The sequence below is a fragment of the Rosa rugosa genome, chromosome 4, assembly GCF_958449725.1.
Source record: "Rosa rugosa chromosome 4, drRosRugo1.1, whole genome shotgun sequence".
In the NCBI taxonomy this organism is placed as follows: domain Eukaryota; kingdom Viridiplantae; phylum Streptophyta; class Magnoliopsida; order Rosales; family Rosaceae; genus Rosa; species Rosa rugosa.
Genome location: NC_084823.1, coordinates 43,535,530 through 43,563,326, shown reverse-complemented (window position 1 = coordinate 43,563,326; position 27,797 = coordinate 43,535,530). Strand labels below are relative to the sequence as shown.

At 39.7% G+C, this 27,797-nt stretch overlaps 3 protein-coding genes and 1 long non-coding RNA gene across 4 annotated transcripts; 3 read left to right on the top strand and 1 right to left on the bottom strand.

Annotated features, from left to right (window-relative positions):
• The first annotated feature begins 822 nt into the window (after window positions 1–822).
• LOC133746467 (dehydration-responsive element-binding protein 1E-like) lies at window positions 823–1,664 on the top strand. The gene has a single exon (XM_062174645.1). The coding sequence runs from the start codon at window positions 856–858 to the stop codon at window positions 1,615–1,617; it is 762 nt and encodes a 253-aa protein (XP_062030629.1). The 5' UTR covers window positions 823–855; the 3' UTR covers window positions 1,618–1,664.
• A 7,653-nt stretch (window positions 1,665–9,317) lies between these two features.
• LOC133744868 (ubiquitin-conjugating enzyme E2 28-like) lies at window positions 9,318–17,790 on the top strand. The gene is made up of 5 exons (XM_062172898.1): window positions 9,318–9,451; window positions 11,332–11,459; window positions 16,636–16,781; window positions 17,410–17,557; window positions 17,674–17,790. The coding sequence occupies exons 1-5, from the start codon at window positions 9,382–9,384 to the stop codon at window positions 17,788–17,790; spliced, it is 609 nt and encodes a 202-aa protein (XP_062028882.1). The 5' UTR covers window positions 9,318–9,381.
• LOC133742068 (uncharacterized) lies at window positions 12,962–14,675 on the bottom strand. Its single transcript, XR_009862351.1, has 2 exons — window positions 13,840–14,675; window positions 12,962–13,219 (listed from the first exon to the last, which is right to left on the bottom strand). It is a non-coding gene; the product is annotated as an uncharacterized LOC133742068 (long non-coding RNA).
• Window positions 17,791–20,972: 3,182 nt separating the features above from the next.
• Window positions 20,973–23,449, top strand: LOC133707467 (dehydration-responsive element-binding protein 1E-like). The gene has a single exon (XM_062133039.1). The coding sequence runs from the start codon at window positions 21,047–21,049 to the stop codon at window positions 21,818–21,820; it is 774 nt and encodes a 257-aa protein (XP_061989023.1). The 5' UTR covers window positions 20,973–21,046; the 3' UTR covers window positions 21,821–23,449.
• Window positions 23,450–27,797: the final 4,348 nt, after the last annotated feature.

Sequence of the window (27,797 nt, the reverse complement as noted above, 5' to 3'; positions counted from 1 at the left end):
CACAATGTTAAATCACAACCAAACCAAAAACGTTATATATAATTTCAATAAAAATTCGACGTGCAAAAACAAATTATTTACTTACTTTTTTTTTGGTGAATAGACTTCAATCAATAAAACAGCCAAGGAAAAGCCCAAGGGGAAGGCCCAAAACAGACCAAGTACATAGCAACAAAAGAGAGGAAAAATCAACCCTCCCACCGGCCGGTTCGACATGAACAGGACAAGGAAGGAGACCCTCAAAAAGACAAAAGAAATGAACAAAGAACTCATGGAGGACCAGGCAACCCATCACTTCTGAGAACACGTAAGAGTGAAGGTGGTGGTCGATCGACCCATCTTTGCAGACCCATGACACCTCCTTCTTTGCAAGAGAAGCCACCAAGTGTGCAGCGGCATTCGCTTTACGGGGAATCCATTCCCACCGAGCATAAGCAAAAAGAAGAGCCTTTTGTCTGATTTCTTTCAACAGAGGAAAAATCTTCCAATTACATTTCGAGATTGGATTGTTGATGCAGCTAATTACCTCTAAAGAATCACTCTCCACGATCACTTTAGGGATATTTAGTAACACCTGCCAGCTGGCGGGTCCGTTCCCACCACAGTCCTATCAATTTCAAAGTAAACCCTAGTACTTCCTCCATCAATCCAGCAACTTCCAAAACTTAGCCTCATTACCGCCACCTGCCCCCCGCTCACAAAGTCAAATGCGTGTTGTCGTGTCCAGTCTACGTAAGTACGGGTCCCACATCAAAATGTATATAAGCCCTCCCACCCGTCGTTTTTGTTTCATAAGCCTTTTCCCCAGAACACAGTCTACTCTCAGCGAAGAAAACCAAACCAGCTCTACCTCAGATGAACTCCAGTTACCAGCTCTCAAACTCCAACCAGCAAAGCCTCGAATCAGTCTCCTCCATCAACAAGCCCGAGTCGTCTTCCTTATCTGACACGAGCTTCACGACTCATTGCGACGAAGCGGTGATACTTGCTTCGAGCAGGCCGAAGAAGCGAGCCGGTAGGCGAGTGTTCAAGGAGACTCGCCACCCGGTCTACCGCGGCGTGAGGCGCAGGAACAATAACAAGTGGGTGTGCGAGGTTAGGGAGCCGAACAAAAAGACCAGAATTTGGCTGGGGACGTACCCGACTGTTGAGATGGCCGCTCGGGCGCACGATGTGGCGGCATTGGCCCTTAGGGGGAAGCAGGCATGCCTCAATTTCGCTGATTCGGCTTGGCGGTTGCCCGTTCCGGCTTCCAAAGACCAGCTCGACATTTGCAGGTCCGCCGCCGAGGCTGCTCAGACATTTCGGCCTGAGGAATTCGGCGGCGTCTCAAGCAGCTGCGACGACAACGAGATGGAACATGAGAATGAGAAAATTGAGATGGACAGCGAGAAGAAGAATGATGGCTTCTACGAGGACGAGGAGAGGGAACACGAGAATGAGAAGAAGAACGACGGCTTCTACGAGGATGAAGAGGCGCTCTTCGACATGCCCAGATTGCTGACTTGCATGGCGGAGTGTCCACTGCTCTCTCCGCCTCGTCATTACTTGGACGGTATCAACTGGGCAGACTATCAGGTGGAAAGCGAGTCAAATTTCAGCTTGTGGAGCTTCTAAGAGAACACGTGTCCGTCATCAATATGGGACAGGTGTCCAGCTTGCTTTTTTTTTTTTTTGATCCGGTTAGTTGTTAGTAACTCACACACACATGCAGTGGTATCCCAGCGCCAGGACACCTGCACCGACATTGCGGAGAAAGCCAGGCAAAACCAGACTAATCCACTGCACCGCAGACGCACGAACCCAAAGGGTCCCTCAAATCTGCTGGCCACGGGATGGAGCTGGGATTCGAACGCTAGACCTGGGAGTTCCAGACTAAACCGTTCGACCAACACACCACACCACGTGGTTAAAATTGTATTTTTATTTCTGTCGATGATTTTTTTATTCGTTTTTTTTTTCCACTAAAGCTCTTTTTTTTTTCTTTTTTTTTTTTTCCACTGAAGCGCTTCATATCAGGATTTTGGATTTTGTAGGATGATGCACAAATTTTCTAATTATGAACTATTCTTTACCTCGACAAATTTGACCTTGGCCTTTTAGCAAACTATGATGACGTGGGTAAATTTAAAAAATGATGATTAGCGATGGAGGATTCTAGTGGATATTTTGGTTAGATATTAACAAGCGGGGAATATGGATAAAAAAGAAAAAGTAGATTATTTTAGTGTGATTCGCTTGGCCTGGTGGCCTGGTGGTCAATCTTCTGGTTGGTTCTAGCAACTTGGTTATGACTGGGTTTTTTTTATTTTTTGTTATGACGGTTATGACTTGTTGTTTCAGTTGGTGGTTTTGCCTCTTGTGTGGGAGCCAGAAGACTATGACTCTGACCTTGACCATACGCTGTTTTGTGCTATTCTGGGTTATCCATTCGTCTGCTTTTGGTTCTCCTACTTGAACTATATAGGCCTTACTTGCCTCTGTGTTTTTCTTCTGTTCTTAATCAAGGTTCTAACAATCGGCCTAGGCGGCGCCTAGGCACTGGGCGTGGCTTCACCGTTCCGATTAGAGGCTAGGCGATCCTTCTGGGCGTTTGGCTTCTTGGCGGCCGCCTAGGCGGCATTAGGCGCTGGACATTGGGCGTTGGACGCTAGGCGCTTTGCCTTTTTTTTTTTTTAGGCTTCAGCTTCGACTTAGTACGGGAATCTCAGACTTCTCTCTCTCTCTCTCTCTGACTCTCAGTTTCAGTGTTTCTAACTCTCTCCGGCAACGGCATTGTAAGACCCCGGAAATTCGTTATTAATTTCTAATGGTTTCCAAGAATTAATTATGTGTTCGTTTGAGCTATTTCGTGGTTCGAAGGTGGATCGGAAAGCATTTCGAATAATTATTCGCTCAGAATGCTTCGTTTCAAGAGTTGACTTTTTATACGTTTAGATTCTGCTAGAACTTACTTCATGAAAGTCGTAGATCGCGTCGATACGAGTTCGTGGATATGTGGAACGTGAGAATCGGAGTTCGTATGAAGAAGTTATGGCCATCGGAAAACGTTTCCATTTTGGTATATATAGGAAAAATCCGAAAAAAATATCAGAAAATCAGAATTTCCGAAAAGGGAAACTTTTTCTCTCTCTTCGGTCCCGAGCCCAGTTTCGCCCAGCCGACTTCGCCGACATCGTTCTCCCTCCTCCGGCCACCAATCGACGAATCGTTTCTTCCATTCTCTTCTCCTCAGTCTCATCTCCAAGTCTGGGAAGTTTGACGGCATGGGTTGGCCTGTGCACGGTGCTACAAGGCCGGAAAGATAAGCGGTGGCGCTGCAAATCGCCCAGATCGGAGCTCACAATTCCAGCCACCTTAGGCGGTGATTCTTGGGGGCTTTTGAAGCCCAGAGGACGTAGAAGCTTTCTCCCAAGGTGGCTTGCAACGATTCAACATGTGGAGCTCGAATTTGGAAGATTGGGAATCTAGGGTTCATCGGTTTTCAAAACTTGCGAGGTAAATTCCGGCCAAATGGCTTTGATTCAGACTTTGTGCTAGTTATGAAAGTTGTAATTGGAGTTGAGATGAAGATCTTTCTCGAGAGAGGGAATAAATAGATAGGGCCTCGCAAGTTTGAAATTCGTTGCAGGGGAATTCATCTTTTGTTTAGGAAGTTTTGTCAAATTTTGACTTTGGGCCGGCGGCGGCGCCGCCGCTGTGGTGGTGTTTTCCGGCAGGTTCCGCCCACCCCTGGAACAGTTTCTGTTCCTCTTTTTAATCTACACATCGATAAGATCATTTCGATATATATTTTGTAATTTTTGGAAATCGTATGAGCAAGTTATGAATTTTCAAAGTTTTAGGGTTTTCGGTTCGATCGATGTTCGATCCGTGAGGATCCAGCCGTCCGATCGACTTGTAGTTTTGTTATATTGACCGTAGAAGTGTTCCGGAGACTTTAGGTGGTCTCGGATGAAGTTTCGCCTCAATTGACGTTACTTTCGGATTGTTGGATTGATTTGGGAGTTCGGAAATTAATTGTTTTTAGTGTTCGGGTACTAAATCGAGGTCGTATTTTATTAGGTGTTTGTTCACGTAGGCCTTGCCAAATTTAGGTTCAAACAGTGTTTGACGAAGTTGTTTAGACGGATTGTTACACTTGTGTATCTCGTATGGCGTATGAAGACGCAGCAGGATTTAGAGGTGAGTAAATCTCACGTGGTTCATTTACGAACCGAGTTATTTAATGTCGGAATTGATTGATAATTGTAAATCGTTTTCGAAAATAAAAATTTGTTTGAAATAATATGAGCTCGATCGACTACGTTTCATAGGGCTACAGCTCAGAGGTAAGAAAATGAATTTAAGTATAAAAATGAATTTCTTGGTTTTAATACGTATGAACTATAGTTGGTATTAGTAGTCATTCCTGAGAGGACGACTATGTATATATATATTTATGTGGAATATATATCTGGATGGTGTGGCATTGTGATATGTAGATTATTGAATTGAACATTTACTTATGTCGGAAACCTATATGTATTGGTAGAATTGTGTGATGCAAACAATATTTGTGAGTCAGTTCATATATTGTTTTGGGGTATGACTTTTCGGGAAACAATATGTTGTGGGAAATAGTATTTCTATTGTTTTGAAAAGTGTTTGAAGATGTGGGAGTCACAGGTTGTGATTTCTCCTTTTGGTGATTTGAATAAGGTTTTGGGTCCAGTGAGACTCGTTTAAATGTTTTGATCTAAGGGTCAGGTTGACCTAAGGATCCGGGGTCGCAGTTGTGACCTCAGGCAATTATTATCGTAAGGCTAAACCTCGGCCGAGGTGACAGGTTACGATATATTCAGTTAGAGCTCTAGTCTGTCTGCCAACGTGTCCAGGTTGGACCGGATTTTCATATTGATTTGTTAGGTTAACATTTCTTATGATTTTGTCACGGGGTGACATGTGTTGTTTCTTTTGAGAAAAGAATGTTGGTTTTTAAGGAATCATGGTGTGTGTTTCTTTTCTTTGAGTTGAAAGGTTTTCTTCGGGATTGGTGTGTGTTGCTTCCTTAAATTGAATCGGTGGATTCCTCGTGATTTTGGTGTGAGTTATTTTCTTTGAGTTGAAAGGTTTTCCTCGTTATTCATGTGAGTTGTTTGACTTCCTTATTTATGTTCATTCTTCATTTCTATTATTTGATTTTAATGTAATCTCCTGAACTAAGTTATATGCTAGGATTACTGCCTTTTGAATTGTTTGTTTTAATGTAATTTCTTGAACTAAACTATATGCAGGAGTTGCTATGATTTGAATTGTGTGATTTTAGGTGATCTCCTGAACTAATTTTCTATGCAGGGATTACTAATTTTTACCTAGTGTGATTGTATGTTTGGTTGTGTTTTATGGAGTTAAATGTTGTTGCTTTAATTTATCTCACAAGTTGAGAAATTATAAGCATGCGTGACGTGAGTCATTTTAATTGAGTTTACTCACACGAGCTTGCAAAAGCTTACTGGGTTTGTTGTTTCAACCCGGTGCACTATTCCATGGTGTAGGGTTTATTGTGCAGGTGTTAATGTCTAAAAGTTCGGCGGTAGCTGAACCTTTGTTAACGCTGATCCGGTGGGCGGATCTATACTTGTGACGTTCTCAAGGCCTCCGCTACCTGTCAAGTAAAATACAAAGGGCGTCAGAGGGAGACCGCGTTGGGCGGTCTTCAACTCTCCGATGCCTAAGTTAGTCAATGTATTTATGTTGACAAAGTAACAGTAGGTAAGTATTGAATGCGTCCTTAATGAGGAGAGAGGAGAGGACCTTTTATAGGTGAGGAAGAGGTTGATCTTCTCTATGTTTTCGATGTGGGACTGATATGCCTCAGTTCCCAGTTTCAGAAGCTTCTGATGCCATCTTGGCGCGGCGCGTGGCGGCGCGTTAGCGGCGATCTGGAGGTGGTCCGACGTTGGGGCTGTAGCCCGCCTAGCGGTGTGTCTGCATGTCATTCCTTTGGTTGGAATTAGTACCTTTGGCGGTAGAATGAGCGTAGCCCATTAGAGCTAATTATGCTTGCAAATGTACATGTATGTACAGCAGGTTAGAATATCGATTAATCGTCGTCAAAGCTGAGGTGTACGTTTGGTAGCGTGGACGTCGAAGGGTACTCTTAGTTATAAGTCTTCCGCTGTGTAGTGAGTTGTGGTGGGTGTGTTTACTTATTAAATTTTCATTCAGTTTAATTTGTAAACTATCTGTAATATAATATGTGACTCTAAAGAACAAGTCGGTATTGACATTGTGAGCTCAGTTTGTTTAGTTGCTTAATTTAAATGAAAAATTTTCTATGTGTTTTTCTTGTGCTTGTTAAGTTATCGCATCTCGGTTTTGAATTTATTTATTCAAAATTTGGGGCGTGACAGGCATGGTAGGCCAAAACTCAGAAAATAAAATTGAAGAAGCAATGAATAAGAAAGGTACTGTCTTGATCAACCAATGCGAGAGAGAGAGAGAGAGAGATATTAGAGCTTGAGCTTGATGGTGGTGGGTTTGATTGAATCTCATCGGAAGCGAAGAGCCCAGGCTAAAGTGGTTTGGTTTTTTCTTTTTATGTTTATCTAAATAGTTTAAATATGCTTTGGAGTTTGGAGATAAGGTCAACACTAGTTGGATGAAGATCATGTTGGTTTCAAATACAAAGAATAAAAAAATATATTATGTTATAGTATATAAGAGGAGAAGAACTATCTGACGTTTCTTGGTGTTAGCTCAGTGGTTAGAGCACTCAGTACCTAAGATCCAGGTCATGGGTTCGAGTCACCATGAGGGTAGGAGTGAAATCCTTTGATCCTTTTTTTTTTTTTTTTTTTTTTTTTTTTTTTTTTTTTATTGATTTGGTGGGGAGAGATAGTGGAGACGATTAAGACCAAAAGAAAAAAGGAAAATTTTTAAAGGAAAAAAAACACACACACACATTAATTAACACTTATTTATTTATATAATTATATGTTTGTAAAAATAAAATTAATAAAAAAAGAAAACCGCCAAGTCCCCGGACTACCGCCCGACTAGCGCCTAGCGTTTTTTAGAACCTTGTTCTTAATTAAAGATCGACTAACATGTGACTGTATCATAAAAGATTTAGAATAGTGTTAAGAGTAAAAGTTTGATTACACACCATGTGATATCATCCTGCTACTCTAGTACTTGTTATATATAGCTGCAGGTCTACGTACATTTACGTGTATGTATCAGAGCCTACATTTTCTGATACAAGTTCTCTCTCAGTTTTCTTGTTTTTCTTCTTCAAGCTTTCATGGTATCAAGAGCCAGGTCGATTGGTGACCGAAATTACTCAAGGAGTTGTTAATATTTCAGCTGTTCTTCATCAATTTGTTCAAAGCAAAGCATCAAGATCGATGTCAGTTACAGATAAGTACATCTTCATCAAAACTCTTAAAGATTTAGTGATATTTGTTGCAAATAGCTGTGGTTCCTATCAACGAAACTTAGGTTTTACTTTACAAGTACTCGATTGAAGTGTTTGCATACAGTCTCTGTTCAATTGTCAAGAATTTGGATTTGGTACTTGAAATCCTAATTTTCTTCTATTTGAGTTCGCGATTTCTCAATTTGTGAAAGAACTGAAGAAGATAATTTTCTTGATATCATTATCTTATTGAAATTTCACTTTTCAGAATATGGTTGTTAATAGATGAAAATTGGTGAAAGAAGTTAAATTGTAGTAATAGTATGACGTCTATGTTTGATTGATTATTGCCAAGCAGGATAGTGATTTCTTGGACAAATAATTGCAGCATAGTTTTGGTCTTTGACTACATTTGAACAAAAGTGAAAGATATGGATTGGCAATACTGATTTCGATGGGTGATTGGAGTTCGGTTTATACTAGATGGAACTCAATTATTTGCTGCTACTGCTATTTGAAATGGTTATTGTCCAAAAATTGAAATTTGGTAAAGAAGTATCAGTAGTTGATGCAGTGGCGGATTCAGGATCCGAGACTTATCTTGGCTAATTAGAAGTACACTATATATATATATATATATATATATACAGCAAGGTTCCAAAGAGGACGTCCTTGCTATAGTTAAGTTGCGGATGGGTCAAGCACAGCCGTCCATTGCTTTAAATGAAAAGCAACGGCTCAGATCGATCTCTTCCCAAAAACAATCAGAAATCGAAGTAGAAAGCCTCAAACGCACTGTAGATTTTCCACTTCGATACAACCAAAGTCTCTGGTTCTCCACTCTGATGAGTCTCTTTTCACCCAAAACCATTAACAGCGCCGGAGTGATTCCACCGGCGACGCCTGATATCAGTCCCCGCCGAACCTCGTCATCTCCTTAGTCCTCCTCACTGCTGGCGTTTGGGTTCGACGATGACGCGGTCAACGGAGCTCAGCACCAGTGAAGACCCCGATGAAGGTCCCGAAGTCGCAACTAAAGGTAAAGCTTTGAGTTTTCTGAGTTTGAAGATTTGGGATTTTTCAGATTTCAGATTTCAGATTTCAAATTTCAGATTTCAGATTTCAGGTTTCAGATTTTGAGGGTTATGGATTTTGTGGTGTGTGTGATTTTTCTTTAGGTTACTAAACAGGTTTCAATTTTTTTCTTGTCTGAAGTAAAATTCGGATAGGAAATGTTCTTAGATATTTGAAGTTATTGTATAAAGGAATTTGATTCTTGTTGAGGAGTGAGGATACTGCTTGGCATTTACTAGTAAATCAATTTGGTACGTCCCTTGCAATAGAATAAAATAGAACCCAATAGTCTGAGAAGTAGAAATTGACAATCGATAGAGAAATAAGAACTTTTATGGTTCTGGAAGAGTTTATTTCCACTGAGGAAAACCTACACTGGAAGAATTGGATACCATAGTTGCTTCTCCTCCTCCTCCTCAAAACTCTCTATGCAGTCGAAACAAATTGGCCAAGTTGTATCTCATTTGATTTGTGTTAGAAAGGGAAAATTTGCATTTGGGCATATACTCCAAAATTTGAAAATAGATTGAGCAAGTATGGTGAATCTCAGTGACCAACATAAAACAACTTAATTATTGTTGATGCTTCAGTTTTCATGAAATCTCTCTGTCCTCTTTATTTTATAGCTTTCTGTGGATGAGATTCATAATCCTTAATTATGTGGATGAGATCATAGGGGTTTAGTTTTTGTTTTCGTCTACTCTTCCGCAGAAGCCAAGCACAAAACCGTTGCTGCCGCCTCTAGATACCTCCACGATTGAGGAGCTCCAGTGCCACCAGTCCTGCGACCACGGAAAGACGAGTCGTGAGTCGCGCACACTCAATTGGGAAGGTATGTTTTTCCTGCAGGAACAATAATTAGACTCCTGCTAAAGTAAAAGAACAATAAGTTCAGTTTCGTCATCATGGCTTCCAAATGCATCTTGAAGGAGCTTAAGGATTTGCAAAAGGATCTTCCCACTTCTTGCAGCGCCGGTACGCTCAAAGATGAGAAAATTTCAGCTACCGTCCCCAAACTATGCTGCCAAGGCCAATTTGATACCCGAACTCTCAAAAGTATCAATGTGATACCCAAAGACGTATTTTGACATCAACGTGATACTTTCGTCAAAAATCTCTAACGGCGCCGTCTGTTTGCTGACGTGGCAAGCACGTGGGCTCCCCAAAAAAGTGAAATGACCAATTTACCCTTTTTTTTGTTAATTCATTTTTTTTTTCTTTTTTTTTCTTCTTGTTCTTGTTGTTCTGGGATTTTGTTCTAGCCAAACCGCCGCAAGCTCCGCTCCTTCTCCTCCACCCAAGAATCAAAGAAAAATGGCTTCTGCTTCTTCTTCAACCGCAGTCCTCTTCTTCTTCTCTCTCCTCCTCCTCTCTCTCATCTCCTTCTCCTCCGCCCAAACCATCACCAAGCTGCCATCATCCTCTTCAATTCCTGCTACAAATCCATGTTCTTCGTACTCAACTCCCGGCGGATGGACCCAAAACGAAAGTTGGGTGACATGATTAAAAAAAAAAAAAAAATCAAATTTGGGAAACCGGTTCGCTGCACACCAAATTCCGGCGAACCTTAGCTCCACCAACCATCTTCTTTCTTCGCAGAGACTGTTACCCATTCGCTGATAGCACCTCCGTTCATCAAACCCCCTCCTCCGCTGCCACAGCCTCAGCGTCCTCCTCCTCCACCGCCGACGTCATGTCAGTAACAACATATACTAGGAACTCCGATCAAAATCACAATCACAAGGCCAAAGCAACATATAACTATGAATTCATGTATATAAGAACTAAAAACAAACCTAGCATAAACCGAAAAAGAAAAACCAACCCAGATAGCAATTGAGCACAATTAGACCAAGAAAAAGACTTGGCAGCTGGTACTTGGTACCTTTGGCTTCTCCCATACACTGTCAATTGCTCGATTTGAGTGAAGAGTTGAAGCTAAAGAGCGAGCTCCACTGCCTCAACAACAATGGCGAAAATCACAGAACCTCTCATCCCTGCAAATCAAACACCTCAAGCAAAAGTTGCAAATCAAACACCTCAAGCAAAAGCAGAAGAACCACATCCGGACTTCGATCTCGAAACCATGTGAGGGCTCCTCCTCCACCTCTTCCTTCTCCCTCACCGCCTCGATCCCCTCCTCCTCTTCGTTGTCGCCAACGCTCTCGATCCTCTGCCTCCTTACCCTGCTCCGCCTGTCGAACTGCCCCTCCAATTCCCCTCTCCGCAGCCGAACCACCCCCACAGAGCCATAGCTGATAGCCGATCAAACGGCGTCGCCGCTTTGCCATCGGAATCCACTTCATAAGCCACAAACACTTTTCATCAAAAAAAATTTCTCCATTTCGGCTGTTCTTCATAAACCCACAAATCCATTCCCAGAAAATAACCAATTGTGATAGAAAGGAGAGAGGATCAGATCGGGAAATGGAAAGAGAGAGAGAGAGATCTGTTTTATTTTTATTTTTTAAAATTAATTAGTAGAGAAAGACAATTTTATCCTTGATAAAAATATCACATGGGACCCACGTGCTTGCCACGTCAGCAAACAGAAGGCGCCGTTAGAGATTTTTGACGGAAGTATCACGTTGTTGTCAAAATACGTCTTTGGGTATCACATTGATACTTTTGAGAGTTCGGGTATCAAATTGGCCTTGGCAGCATAGTTTGGGGACGGTAGCTGAAAATTTCTCCTCAAAGATTTATTATTTAGAAACTAAATTTCGGTGTTCGTAGCGTACTCATTAAGCTAAATTTTATAAAGTGACGGTTTTAGTGTAGATGTTGGTTGTAATTTTTGATTTGTTATATACCCAGATGGATATTTCAGTGAACTTATGGTTAATATTTATTAGGTCTTGTGGCTGAGGACATGTTTCATTGGCAAGCAACGACTATGGGACCCCCTGATAGCCCATATGCAGGAGGTGTATTCCTTGTTACCATTCATTTCCCTCCTGACTATCCTTTCAAACCACCTAAGGTAACTTGTCTAATTTGCAACCTACGCCAATAATACGATCAGACGACAGTTTTTCATTGTCGTCTGATGACCCTCTTTGTTGTCGACTAAGTGAGTGCTGTCTGATCGGGGGTATCAGACAACAACAAGATTCTGTCGTCTGAAGAAAATTTGGACAAGAGCAAGAGCTAACAAAAAAAAAAAAAAACATGTTGTCTGAACACCAGAAAAGACAATAGACAACTTAAAGTAGCTATTGTCCAAAGTGAATTAAGTCAGCAGAATCTAAAGAATACGAACTTCTGAGGTCATTAAGACAACATAACTTGTAGTGTAGCATTGTCTGTTAAAGTTTCACACTCTATTTTTCTCATAGTAAACTCTTGTCTGTTGTCTAGTCAAACAACAGCTTTCTAGGTTTTGTAGTCATTGAAGTCTATTTCCAACCATGGTTTCCTAATATGATGTATTGGTTAATGAAGTGAGACAATAGTTCTCTTTGTACTCTCTGCTGTTTTCCTTTGTTTCATATAACAGAATGTGTAGCTCTGTCATTGAGTTTTACAATGTTAGGCAATTAAACTTGTTTAAGAGATATTGTTGTTATGTTGTACAAACAGCAGTTTTTTCATTTGATTTTTTTTTGTGCTCAATTGTCAAGCAATGATTTTCTAGTGAAATTGCATTGTCTGAGATTGGATAATAAGGCATACATTCAGAATATTGCATCTGACAAAAACCTATCAATCAACACATCCACAAACACATCCAATATTGATACCAAAAGGTTTCCATTGATTCCAACACGATCTACAATATTCCATTAGCAGTATTATAACAACAACACAGTAATAAATACCCTGCCTACATATACATTGAAGCCAAAAACATGTACTTGTCCATAAATGTGTACAAATCTTGTGGCTGGAATGTTCCCTTCCATCATTCCTCCGACATCTTATATTCTTCTTAGCATAGTCAACATATACGAAACATAACTTTAATTGTAAGATAAGCTGGCAGCACATAAATATAACTAGAGGCTTTTGAAAACAATGCCAAAAAGAGTACCCATCTACACTTACAATAGGAACCTAATCGAAATTACATGATTTTGGAATCTCTTCATTACAATAGTGCTTCCTTCTTATCATCTCAACATGTCAAATGCAATATAAAAAAAATATAAGACATAAACAAAGAGAAATTAAGGAGAGGAGAGCAGAGATAATGACTATATATAGTTATAAAAACAAAGGCAACAGTATGCCTACAAACAACTAATCCATGTTGGCTCATCCCATGGTTTAGAGAAAACTTTGTAATTATGGACATTCCTGCAAACCCAAAATTGCATCAGACTCACAGCCGCAAATGGCTTTGCTTGAGTGAGCATCCGAGAAACCGACTCCTTAGGCATACCTAACTATTGTTCTATTCACTCTATAACACTTGCTTAGTTTCACTGTTTAGATATCTTTGGTTATTGTGATTTGTGAGAAGATAGCTAGCAAGTGATGATGTGAAAAATGAATAAGGACTTGTGCGCGCTACTTATATGCATAGTAAAACTTGTAAAGTAAGTAGCAATCTTGAATATTCTAGGGACTCCACTAGCCACTAAGTAAGCGATGAGCTAGATGAAAATCCAATTCACAAAAAAAAAAAAAAAAAAAGATAGAAAAGCAGAGAAGGATGGTTCGCTTGCCTGTGCACAGGGCTAAGAAATTCTATTGTTTTAGGAAACTGCTCACCAAAAAGGCCAAGATAGGCAAAACCAACTGCAATAACCAAAAGAACATGTGTTACTTGTGAAATTTATATCTATCAGAAGTTTTGCGCTATAAATGAAATCTGCAGAGATTTTAGTAGTCCCTAGGAAGCAAACGCTCACATTTAAACATGCATTAAGAGTATGATAAATAATAAAACTGAAACCACTGAAATGGTCCACATCTACTTGGCCAGATTCATATATCTTTCTTCAGGGGAAGAATGTTAAAATAATACTTCAAATACATGCTTGTGCAGTATGAACACACATTCTGCTCACTGATAACAGGACGTACTTAACTCCTTCTAAGCTACCACAGATGTTTACACGTATCATAACTCACACCCTATGGTAGACTGTAGTTAAAGCCCATCATACATTTTATTACTTTTTCATGAAAAATTGCGGCACAGGATAGTGCATCACTATAAGTAGTCCATTTCTGCAGCAACTACTAAATCTATTATACTAAATTACTATAAGCCAATCATTTAATATTTACTGTTACTAACAACAAAGTTTTTTTTCCCTCCGTTCCCTCCGCAATAGCTCATATCTAAATGTGTAAAGATCAATACATCTGCAATAGATTTTGCATGTAAACATTAATAAAATCATTTCAAATACCTCCATCTCTCTTTGCAATAACTTGTTGATACTTCAAAGTGAACTCTATAAACTCCTTCTCTGATTTAAAGGTCCGTCTTGGATTTTTCCGTTTGGTTTCAGTTGTATCCTGAGACAAAATTAGTCCAACTTACTTAGCTTACTGTAAACTTTAAGGTAAAATAAGCAAATATATACTATCACTACATAGGTGTACGTATATATATGTATATTTCTTTATGCAATGGGTATGTATATGTGTGCTGATTCATTATATACCTTTTGATTAATGATTGCATCAGAACAATCAATTTCATACATCTTACACAAAGTCTTGAATACATATTAGAATGTAGTGAATAAAGATTCTAACTTTCAAGGATATAGGAAAAAAAAAAAACTGAGGGTTAAGTTACTCAAAAACAATGGCAAGCAAGCAATTAGAAAGAAATTGGGATAGAAAACAGTACCCATTTATGAGAAAATGAATTACCTGGGTTGTCAAGACATAAATCAAATATACTAGACTAGGACCCAGAAGAAACTTAAAAGGTTTCCAATTGTCAAACCCATAATTCCAACCTACACAGTTTCATAGATTGATCTGAAAATACACAAAAGTCCCAAATTTCACCAATGAAACAACTTAGTCAGTCACAATCACACATGGCCTAAACTATTACCCATCAACGACGGGGGACGAATCTCCACCGAAAACGATGTTGGCATCTGAGTCGGGGAAGAGATTGAGGACTCTGATCAGCATTATGCGTCGTCGCTTGGTGGTGGCGGTGTCGAAAATAAGGCCAAAGGCCGGTCTCTGATTGTTGCAGAGGCGGAGGAGAGAGATGGGGAACTCTCAGAGTGTTTCTTTTTTTTGAAGGGGAACCTTTTTTCCTTTCCAAATTAAAACCATGGGTTTTGTGAAAGGGGGAAGTTTAAATTTTGGCCAAAAAATGGGCGGGCAATGGCAGACTAAATTTTAACCCTAAAAACAGACAACATAAATTAAAGAACAATTGTACGTAATAATATTGTCACACAACAGACAAGAAAAGATGTTGTCTGTGAACAATTGTATGTAACAATGTCACACAACAAACAAGAAAAGATGTTGTCTGAACATAAAATATCAGACAACATCAAAATATAGTGACTGTCAGATAATAAATTGCACAATAGCAATGTAAAAAGAGTTGTCTGAATAAATTTATTCAGACGACATCAAATTTCAACCATTGTCTGAATAACAATGAAATAAAATCAACAGTTTGTGAGGGTGATTTTGTGTTTTGGACTTTTGATAGCAAGACCTTCTTGATTAAGTGAGATTAGGCCCAAAATTGATTAAAGGTTAGACCTGAGAACGACTTTGTTGTGACCAGCTAGATGATAACAGCAGCAATTAGAGTTAATTTCACAAAAACAGAGCTTATAAGTGGATATGGTGTGGGAGCTAGATGCCTGGGAGTTTAGCAAAGAGGGAGAGTTCCAGCAATGGCATGGTTGTGGGTTTTGGGTTAAGGTTGATTGGGGGAATTGATGGCTAGGGATTCAAAGATGACTCTTGATCTCTTACTTGATGTTTTGGGTTGTTGTGGTCTAGTTTCCAACGGCAATGAACCCGACTTTTATAGGGGAGATAGGCGGGGAAGATTCGTGCTAAGAACTGGGGGTTTTGAAGGGGTATTCTCAGTTTTGGTGGGATAATCCTAAAGCTTTCAGCTTTTGTTTTCTCCATGAAACCAAAAGAGTGAAAGCTCGTTCTGGCTCTGAGGGTGAAGGTCGGTGGTATAGGTATAGGACGGTGACAATCCCATATTATGTGCTGCTGTGATCTTCGAGGGATTCTAATCCCTTATTTTCTGATATTGTGAATTGTGATCACAAAGTTTGAGGGCTATTGGAAATTGAAGCAGGATTACTGGGTATATGAATCAGAAAGCTCCCCATAGATTTTGGGTTCTTGCTAGAAATGGTAAAGCACTAATCCCAGCAGAAACTTTGATAGAACAATATTTCTAGTTTGGGGAAGAAGATGGTTTCAACGGGTTTTGGGCTAGAGGCTGTTGTAATGGACTTTGGGTAAGGAAATAACTCTAGTGGGCTTCATGTTTTTTTGATGGACCTGCTCTCATCTCTCTACTAGCCCTTGTTAAGATTTTAACCCGTCAAGCATGAATTTTGGTCCCCAAGCCCAAAATTGTCAATGGGCCTTATCTTAATAATAGGCCTCACAGAATCCGTTACCTTCCACACCACATCCCTTCGTATAAGCCCCAAACGTAGCTTGGGTCTACGCGTATCGCATGGTAAATAAGCGTGTCAACTTCTTTAAAAATACATGTTAGTCATTTGAGAATTCGGGCTTGTCGTATCTATTGCTAACTAGAGGGCCTCCTTTTGACATGAAGTGGGCTTGCTTGAAGGCCCAATTAGGTCACAAGGCTGATGACTCGCCCTCTTTGCTTGTCACTCGTTAAATTTGAACTTGTGGAAATTTGGGTGTCAACACAGTTATTATGTTGTCTGAAACTATCTATTTGGACAACAACAATCTGAAAATCTGTTGTCCCTTTAAGAAAAGAGGACAACATCACACCTATTTCACAATAACTATTGTATGATTGAATCATATACAATAGAATAATTCTTGTTGTCGTCTGAATTTTTCAGACGACAAATAAAATGTGCACAGTTGTCTGATGCATGTTGTCTGATTCAAATATCAGCGTAGTGAACCTTTGATCCTTGTGTTTATAAGTGTATGGTTTCTTTTTTCTTTGGTCGGAAAGATGACGGTGTTTCAATTTTCAGGTTGCATTTAGGACTAAGGTCTTCTACCCGAATATCAATAGCAATGGAAGCATTTGTCTTGATATCCTCAAAGAAAAATGGAGTCCAACCCTTACTATCTCTAAGGTTCGACTTTGTTATCTTGCAGGAACAATAATTAGATCCCTGTTAATTTCCATTGCAGTTTTAGTTTCTCTTCGTCACTGTTCAATTTGCTAGTTTCTGGGTTCAATTTCGGCGCTTTTGTACAAGCAAATGCAAAAGTTTACTCTTTCTTATTTTTGGGTAGAGGGATCGTGTGCTTGTATATAATTGACTTTGTGATTGTTGTGCGCTTTGTTTGGAATTGGTGGTGGTAGAGGAGGAGGATGGGAGGTGAAAGATGAGGGAGAGAGATCAAGAGGTCGTGGCAGAGGAAGGGGCTGTCGTGGCGGCGGCGGCTCTGGTAAAGATAGAGTTGATGCACTTGATATATTATTGTAAGCGCTATGACATTCTCATGTTCCTTCCTTATTTGTTTTGTATTTTTTAATTATGAATTGAGGTATTGGATGTGCATGAAACAGTATGGAGGTCTGTTAAGTTAAATGGACCTAACATTAAATATTTCTAGTAGTCAATTTGTGCGAATTCAATTCTTTTATGTGGTCTTGGAAAAAACCATGGGAATATAGGAATATTCATCTGGAAATGTGTTACATTGTAGATGCATAGATAATGTGTATCGGAAGGGTAATGCACCTGACTGGCATAGGTTTTTTTTTATATATTTTACACTATTCTTTGTATTTGTAGGACACGTATATTGCGCCATATGGCTTCTGAGTTGAATTTGGATATGCGGAGTGATGGATTTGTGAAGGTTCATGATCTTTTAGAGCTAAACTTGAAGACATTTGCTAATATTCCCTTGAGCTCACATATTGTTGATGAGATTAAGGAGGTTAGTCTTAACTTTCTCTAAACTTAATGATTGGAAGCGAGTAGTCTTTAGTAGTCATTTGTTGTTTAGATGAACTGCCTAAAGTGGAGATTTTATTATTCGAACCTTCTTTGCAGGCTGTTAGAAAGGATAATAAGCAGCGTTTTAGCCTCTTGGAAGAAAATGAGGAACTTTTGATACGTGCAAACCAAGGCCACTCAACAACGGCAACTATCCTCGTTTATCTTGCATAGTTCCTGAAGTTTGATATATTTAGCTCCTTTTATATAGATGCAAACCATTTAATACATGCTACAATTCGAACTGTTTTCTTGTATTTATGTTATTACACTGTACTGAATATGAAAGTAATATTTCTATGTAATCTTGTGATCACAGTCAGGTCAAAGACGCTAGTCTTCATTCTTATACAAGCTAGACTTGTAAAGTTTTGAAGATTGGGTTTGCCATAATACGGTATGAGTTGATTTCCTTGATTATATTTTGATATATTGATATTTTTTATAGTGTTTATGACTACATAAAGAAGGTAGTAAAAGAAAAAAGAAATGGTTAAATACTGTTTACTCCCTATACTTATAGGGTTTCATCGTTTCAGTCCCTGACCTTCGAATTTCACCTAAAAAGTCCCTGAACTCCCAATTGGTCCCTGTCGTCAAACATCCGTCAAAAACTCCGTTATCTTCCCCTAAAAAGTCCAGTATACCCTCATTTACTTAAAAAAAAATATTTCTCTTCCTCTTTTTTCTTTTTTTTTTTCTTTTTTCTTTTTACCTCTTCTTCTTCTTCTGGCTCTCTCGCCTCCTTCTGTTCATCTCCTCATCAAGATGGTTCCAATCCACAGACTTTCAAGAGGTGAAATGAAAAAAAGAAATAAAAGAGAGAGAGAGAAAAAAAATTTAAAAAAACAAAGTGAGGGCATAATAGATATTTTCGGCAACTTTAACAGAAAATTTTGACGGCAGGGACCAATTGGGAGGAAATTGAGAGTTCAGGGACTTTTTTAGGTGAAATTCGAAGGTCAGGGACTGAAACGATGAAACCCTATAAATATAGGGAGTAAACAGTATTTAATCCAAAAAGAAATAAGCTCTTTTAATCTATTTGATTGTTGTTTTTTTTGGCAGAACACAAGCTCTACTTAAAGATTTTATAACAGATAAAGTAAGGAATGTTTGTAATTTTGATTATGGCTTACTGGTTTACCCTATAAGTGTCCCAATTCAAACCTTGTATCAATTATATCAATTTATGTTTATTGACTTGTTTGTATAGGTTCTTATTTTGACAAGGACAAATCATTGGAGTCCATGCAGCTATGGATCTATTCAAGATTAATAGAACATAATTAATGAGAAAATTAGTATAGTAGTTATGGTACTTTTTTAATTTTATTTTGTAGTTGATTCTCCTTAGATCGGATCTTAATTTGTATACATATTGTGATAGTGTATGTTGGTGAGTGGTGACTAATATATTCGTTTTGGCGCTTTTAAGAATGCTTGCGAGATATATATATATATATATATATATATATTTGGATGGTTTTAAACATTTAAGCACACAGTTTATGTGTCCTTGTAGGCAAATGATGACTCTTCTTTTTCCATTTTCAGGACACAAATTGTGTACTAGTAAGGTAAAGAGGATACATTTTTCTTGACATAAGAACACATTTTAGGTGTCCACTATTGGTTTTGAGGACACTTATTTTGGATTTTAGGGACACAGTTTAAGTGTCCTAGTAGGGAAAAGAGAACACTTTTCCAGTGTCCTTGTATATGACTTACAATGACTGCTGGATAAATGACTATTTCTTTTAAAATCCTTAAATGTATTAGAGGACTCTTTTCCAGTGTCTTTATAACCAATATTTGTAGTAATGTTTTGTTTATCTTCATATTCTGAACAACACGAAGAATCCAAAAAAAAAAAACAGAGCTTTGATCAATAATGTATAGCATATTAATGTCTGTTTCTGCAATAAAACTTCAATTTCTGGTAATAACAGAGGAATCCACTTATAGTACCGTGATCAAATATTTGAGAAACAATGGATGTCACCAGCATATATTTTAACCAAATTGAGACCTAAAACTAGAAGATCCTCAAACCACCATGGAGCGTTAGAAGGTCTTGGCGAGATTGGAGACGGACTGGTGACAACTAAGGAGGCAAAAAGGAATAGATATGGGTTAGGGATGGGGATGAATTCAACCCCACAACTGCAAATTGAGATGATCATCTCACTCAATTTAAAAAAGAAAAATAAATTAGTTCATCTTGCACGCGCACTCTCTCTCTCTATTGCTGAATTGATAGAAAAGAAATATAGTGAGAAAATATTATCTGGATCACTAAATGTGGATCTTTTAATCAAATTCTTTTCAGATCACAGCACTTACACTAATAATAGTATCACGTGTCAAACACGTGTCACGTGGCAGCCACATCACACAGTGTTCAAATATCACAACCAAACCCAACACGACTTATACCACTACAAATAGTATCGTGTGTCAAACACATGTCACGTGCAAGCCACATTACACAATGTTCACTCGCAACCAAACACCAAACGTGATAATTTCAGTAAGGACAATACTTGGCTGACCAGGGCTGGTCAGCCCTTCCTAACCAACCCCTGCGTGTCACACTCCCAATCCAACACGTGTCTTTTTTTTTTTTGCCTCTCTTTCTGTTCTCCTCCTTCCTCTTCCTGTACTCCGTCTCCCTCTTCTCCAGTCTCTATCGGCGACCAACTTGACCATCCTCAACCTCATTCCTCCTGATCCTCAACCCCTTCTCCACTCCCCATCGTCGGTTTCCAGTCACCACCACCGCCTTCCCCACCCTCTCAATCAAAGCCTACGCCACGGATCGAGATCCCTCCATACTTGTCTCCGGAAACGGCACGTCTCCGACAACGGCAAATCCTCCTTCAGAGTACTATTCCCTGCTTCACAGCAGTACTACGGTTCCTCCACTTCCATTGAGGTCGATGCCGTCACCCGGGAGAACGGATTTTGAAGCACAGCGCCACAAACGGGTTCGACGTCGCGCGGCTCAACATCGCGACTGGGAGCGCGTGAGGAAGGCTTAATTGGCTTAGAAAGACACATGTCATCCAGTTAGTGGATATGGTCAGCCAAAGCTGGTCAGCGAAGTATAATCCTTTCAGTAAAGGAATTCACGTGCAAAAACACATTCATTACTTAGTTTAGTAACACCTGCCAACTGGCGGGTCCGTTTCCACCACAGTCCTATCAATTTCAAAATGAAACCCAGATATTTCAGCAATTACGCAACTCATTACCGCCACCTGGCCCTCGCTCACACTGCGTGTTGTCGTGTACAGTCGTCCATAAGCACGGGTCCCACATCAAAATGTATATAAGCCCTTTCCTGAAACCAGTGTACTCAACAAAGAAAACCAAACTCACACTATCCCTACTCTCAGCGAAGAAAACCAAACCAGCTCTACCTCAGATGAACTCCAGTTACCAGCTCTCAGACTCCAACCAGAAAAGCCTCGAATCAGTCTCCTCCATCGACAAGCCCGAGTCGTCTTCCTTATCTGACACGAGCATCACGACTATCCGTTCACCTCATTCCGACGGAGCGGTGATACTTGCTTCGAGCAGGCCGAAGAAGCGAGCCGGTAGGCGAGTGTTCAAGGAGACTCGCCACCCGGTCTACCGCGGCGTGAGGCGCAGGAACAATAACAAGTGGGTGTGCGAGGTCAGGGAGCCGAACAAAAAGACCAGAATTTGGCTGGGGACGTACCCAACTGTTGAGATGGCCGCTCGGGCGCACGATGTGGCGGCATTGGCCCTTAGGGGGAAGCAGGCATGCCTCAATTTCGCTGATTCGGCGTGGCGGTTGCCCGTTCCGGCTTCCAAAGACCAGCTCGACATTCGCAGGTCCGCCGCCGAGGCTGCTGAGACATTTCGGCCTGAGGAATTCGGCGGCGTCTCAAGCAGCTGCGACGACAACGAGATGGAACATGAGAATGTGAAAATTGAGATGGACAGCGAGAAGAAGAATGATGGCTTCTACGAGGACGAGGAGAGGGAACACGAGAATGAGAAGAAGAACGACGGCTTCTACGAGGATGAAGAGGCGCTCTTCGACATGCCCAGATTGCTGACTAGCATGGCGGAGGGTCCACTGCTCTCTCCGCCTCGTCATTACTTGGACAGTATCAACTGGGCAGACTATCAGGTGGAAAGCGAGTCAAATTTCAGCTTGTGGAGCTTCTAAGAGAACACGTGTCCGTCATCAAGATGGCACAGGTGTCCAGCTTGCTTTTAAAATTCTATTTTTATTTCTGTCGATGATTTTTTTATTCGTTTTTTTTTTCCACTGAAGCGCTTCATATCAGGATTTTGGATTTAGTACGTAAAGATCTTGGATTTAGTACGTACGACGATGCACAAATTTTCTAATTATGTACAATTTTTTGCCCCAATAAAATTTGACTTTTGCTTTTTATAGCAAACTATGATGACGTGGGTGATTAGCGATCGAGTTTCTTGTAGATATTTTGGAATCCTCGTGGATATTTTGGTTAGATATTAACAAGCGGAATATTCTGTTATGGTTATATTGATTCTGTTACTGTTGGTTCTGGCTAGTTGGTTATGACGTACTAGTTGTTTCAGTTGGCTAGTTTGCCTCTTGTGTGGGGGTCAAAAGGGTCTTCGTGTTTCCTTACATTCTCTAGTTCTTTGAGACTTTGACTAACCGTTCGCTGTTTTGTGCTATTCTGGGTTATCCACTCGTCTCCTTTTGATTCTCCTACTTGAACTATCAAGCTAGCTACTGCATTTTCAGTATTTCTCTTCTGTTCTTAATTGAAGATCGACTAACATGTGCCTGGATCATAAAAGATTTAGAATAGTGTGAATTCCTACAGATTTCATAATTTTCTCATCCAAACGCACCCCAAGCTTTTCATGGTATCAAGAGCCAAGTCGATCGGTGACCGAAATTACTCAAGGATTTGTTAATATTTCAGTTGTTCTTCATCTATTTGTTCAAAGCAAAGCATCAAGATCGATATACTTCAGTTACAGATAAGTACTTCTTCATCAAGAATCATCAAAACTCTTCAAGATTCAGTGAAATTATTTGTTGAAAATAGCTTTGGTTCCTATCAACGAAGCTTAGGTTTTACTTTACGAGTACTCGATTGAAGTGTTTACATAAAATCTCTATTCAATTGTGAAGAATTTGGATTTGGTACTTGAAACGCTAATTTTCTACTGTTCGTATCTCTGAGAGTTCGCGATTTCTCAATTTGAGGAAGAACTGAAGAAGATAATTTTCTTGAAATCATTATCTTATTGAAATTTCGATTTTCAGAATATAGTTGTTGATAGATGAAAATTGGTGAAAGAAGTTAAATTGAAGTATGACGTCTATGTTTGATTGATTATTGCCAAGGAGGATAGTGATTTTATTTATTGGACAAATAATTGCAGCATAGTTGAACTTTGATAGAGAAGCTGAAGTTTTGGTCTTCGACTACATTTGAACAGAAGTGAAAGATTCCTACTGATTTCGACTAGTGATTGGAGTTCTGTTTCTTCTCGATGAATTCAATTATTTGAAATGGTTATTGTCCAAAAATTGAAATTTGGTAAGGAAGTAACAGTAGTTGATGGAAGAGGATATTGTGCGGATTGGATAAAGTCATAAAAACAAAGTATGATTACGGAACCTTTTACTGCTTAGAGTTGAAGATTTTAATTTTAGTTAATTCCAGATTTCTCTGTTTGGTTTCTTGTGAAGAAGTAAGAGGTACTAGTATTTGGTTATGTGATTCTTGTTGTGGTACGACTTTACTACCATTGCTCTCGTAATCATGAATACCAATCGGTTGAATAATTGTCTCCTTTCCAACTTCTGCAATCTCATCACTATATAATTAGATGATACTAACTAGGACTGCCATTTGGTTTAGTAATTAACGAACCGACCGAATACGGATCAATATTTAAGATTTGGTAAACCGAACCTTTGGTAACCTAAATCGATAAAACTGAAATCAAATAAAACTTAAATCAAATATTACTAAATAGTAGCTATATACACCCTAGTTTCCAATACATATACATGTATATTAAGAATTATAAACATACAGTTACAGAGGAGCTTCATTTGCAAATGTTTAATCAAAATAAACATCTAAATTTTTTTCTGACCTAGCGCTCTGCTAGGGTTTGAGAAACTTCTCGCGGCGGCTTCTCATATCTCGCCTGTCAATGGTGGCCATGGCGGCCTCTAGGCTGCTTATTCTCCTTCTAGTTGTGTTGGGTAACGATGGTTTGGTGAGGGTGTCAGGTTTCGGTGACAATACTGCTACGGATGTGGGTATTGCAACCAAGGTCGGTGGTGCTGATCGGGTGCTGTGCTCGGTGATAAACCGAGATGTCTTTGTTCGAAATGGGATCTCGGTTGCTCGGATTGCATGGTGGATGAAGGAGCCCGAAGATTTGAGTGCTCGGTGTGTATGGTTCTTGAACGCAGTCATGGGCGATGGGACCAAATTGGGTGTGCCCGACTCTTGGGTGGATTTGACAACGGCGAGCTCTGCAATGATGATGGTATTGTATATGTCTTCCCTTGATATGGATGGTGCTGGTAGCTTGAACGCTAGTAGGTACAGCGATGTTAGTGACAGTTCAAGCAGTGGATGTGCCATTTGTGGTGGTGCTGATCCTGAGGCTTGGGACAACAATACTGACGGCATGGTCAGCATAGTCGTTAGTGGTGGTTGCGAAAGGAAGCAGTTGATTGCTACGGTTTCTACAGCCTTGGATTGTTGGACTCCATCTTGGATGTTGGACTTAGGCTGGACTGGGCTGTTTTGGGTCTACAAGGCCCATAAGGCCTTTTTCCTTATTTTATGTTATATTTTAGGTTTAGTCATCCTTCCCTCTTCTTTCAAGGAAGCTATGACTACTAGTAATATTTAATTTTAGTTTGGGTCGCAAAATCTAGTGCTCGGTTGAAACATTTATTTAAACAACTTCTGAGTATTTAGGTTTTGTTAGAATAATGGTACATGGATTTCCTAAAAGGTGGGTGTAATCTGGATTGCGCAGTTTCTATTTGGCTAGAATAAGCTCTTTATAAGTCCTAAAAGACGACTCTTTACTAGACCTGTAAATAGACCGGATTTTGAGCGGATCGACTTAAATCCAAATTCATTTCCTAATTAAAAAATTCAATCCTAACCCGCTCCGTTAACCTGACAGATCATTGATAGCTCGATCCAATTCCGTATCTGCCGGATTAACGGATACCCAATCCGCTAATCAGATCCGTTTATAATTTTAAATATTTTTAAATTTTAAATAGTAATATTAAGTTTATCAATAATGCTTTTATCAATAGTAAACTAAAAAAAGACCGTCCCTTAGGTTTTTGCAAAGCCTTTATCAATAATTAATGCTTCTTGGGTGATGGACTGATGAACTCTGTTTACGAAGACCGTCCCTTAGGTTTTTGCAAAAAAATTTGTATTAAGAATTCTTAATATTTTATATATATATATATATATATATATATATATATATATATATATATTTATTGGGGGAGGTTAGCGTTAGAAAAGTTAGCAACACACCCACCCTTCGAGGGGTATCCCAGCAGAGCCGGACTAATCCCTCCCGAACACCACGGGGCAATAAACACCCATTAGCTGGCCACCAAGGCCTCATGAGGATTCGAAAGCCATTTAACAAGCAATTTAATTCAGATGAGCTCCTACGTTGAAAATTTTATATTATATATATATATATTAAAAATAATGTATTAATAAAAATAATATTTTATTATTATGAAAACCGATCGGATCATTAACGGATCGGATCAACCTAAATCCGTATTTCATCTGTTAAATAAATTGGTTAACGGATTCGGATCATTAATGGATCAACGGATCAAAATTTTCAATCCAAACCCGTCCAATAGCCATGGATCCGGAGCAGGTCCGGATCAAAATTCGGTCTATTTACAGGTCTACTCTTTACACTATCGTCTCCATTAGAGTGTGTCGTTTGGTACTGCTTGCTGAATTATAAAATCGGATTGACCTCTTTCGATTAAAAAAAAAAATACAAACATTTTTTTTTTCATAATAGTATTAACATTATTATTATTAGGGTTAAATACTTGTTACTCCTCAAACTTTTCCCTGAAAAACTGTTTAGTCCCTCGCCTTTCAAATTAAACTGGATAGTCCTTATTCTTTCTAATTCTCACACAACAGGTCCAAAACAAGTCTAAAATGACTATTTTACCCCCAATATCATTTTTTTATTTTTTTCTCTCTTTTTTTCTAATTTTTCTCTATTTTTTTATTTATTTTTTCTGCTTTTCTATCTCTCTCTCTCTTCTCCTTCTTTCTTCGTTCTTCTCTGCTTTTTTTTTTTTCCCTTCTTACTCTACTCCATATTCCAATTTAATTTAATCTAGAGCCAATCCTCCCCACAAAATTCCGACGAGCCACTGTTCACCTTCGAATAATTTTGTGACAACTACAGCGATCCTAATCATTGGGTTCCATTTGTTCACCGGAGGAAGTACATAAAGAGATGATTGATGATCGGAGCCGATCATTTTAACCGTGACCCAAAGATAGGGTTGGAGTTCCTCCAAGGAACTCATCTCTTGCCTGATAAACTTGATCCTCAAAGTGTGGCCTGCTTTTTCAGGTATACAGCTGGGCTAGACAAGAATCTTGTTGGGGATTTCTTGGGAAATCATGACAAGTTTTGTGTTCAGGTTCTTCACAAATTTGCTGGTACCTTTGATTTCCAAGATATGAATTTGGATACTGCACTCCGCCTTTTCTTGGAGACGTTTCGTTTGCCTGGAGAATCACAAAAGATACAAAGGGTTCTTGAAGCATTCTCAGAGATATACTACGAGCAATCACCTTCTAATTCTAGCAAACAAGGATGCTGCTCTTCTGTTATCATATTCAATCATAATGCTCAATACAGATCAGCACAATGTTCAGGTGAAGAAGAAGATGACAGAGGAGGATTTCATTCGGAATAATAGACACATTAATGGAGGCAGTGATCTACCTCGAGATTTCCTGACAGAGCTTTATCACTCAATATGCAAGAATGAGATTCGCACTACTCCAGAACAAGTTGCTGGTTATCCTGAGATGACCCCAAGCCGGTGGATTGATTTAATGCACAAATCCAAGAAAAATGCTCCATTCATTGTATCTGATTCCAGAGCCTACCTAGACCATGATATGTTTGCTATAATGTCTGGCCCTACAATTGCTGCCATCTCTGTGGTATTTGATCATGCAGAACATAAAGAGGTTTATCAAACATGCATTGATGGATTTTTAGCTATTGCAAAGATTTCAGCATGCCACCATCTTGAAGATGTACTAGATGATTTGGTTGTGTCTCTCTGTAAGTTCACAACTCTGTTAAACCCATCATCAGTTGAGGAACCTGTGCTAGCCTTTGGTGACGACACAAAAGCTAGGATGTCAACTGTGACAGTTTTCACCATTGCCAATAGGTATGGTGATTATATTCGCACCGGTTGGAGAAATATTTTGTGGGGAAGATTTCCGGCGAGCTACTGGTCACCTTCGAATTTCTCCTCTACCGGTCGATTCAAGCTGCAATAAGCATACCCACAAGATCAGTGTTCTTCCAACAACAAGATTCACCAAGGTTTCCAGCCGAAAAATCATCGGAAACCAAAAACCCAACCAAGAAATCGAAAATTTTCGGTTTTTCTCTCCTCTTCGATTTGCTTCAATCCAAGCCTAATCACCTAAAATCCTTACCTGAGATGGAGGAGGAGGAAGAGAGGAAGCTTCGATGGCCGGCGACGAGTCCAACTGGTGTCCGGCTGCGGTGATTTCGCCGGAATTTGAGTCCGGTCCGTGGAGAAGAGAAAAGAAAGGGGGAGGGGGCTGGAGGTGAATTTGGGTATGGGGTTACTCTTGGATTTTGGAGTCTATGGTCTACGACCAACCGCCAAGCGGTAAGGCAACGCCTCATAATGACAATGACCGCTACGCGGCATTGCAGTCAAGCTTTTCTCATTCGAGAAAAAGTAAAGGGACTAGTTAACACAGCCCACGGCAGCCATTGATCCGGCAGTTAACCCCGACGCTTGGGTATCTAAGATTAGGTTCGCTATCTAACGCCCACTGCTTAAACGCAGCTCCCCTCATCAAACAATT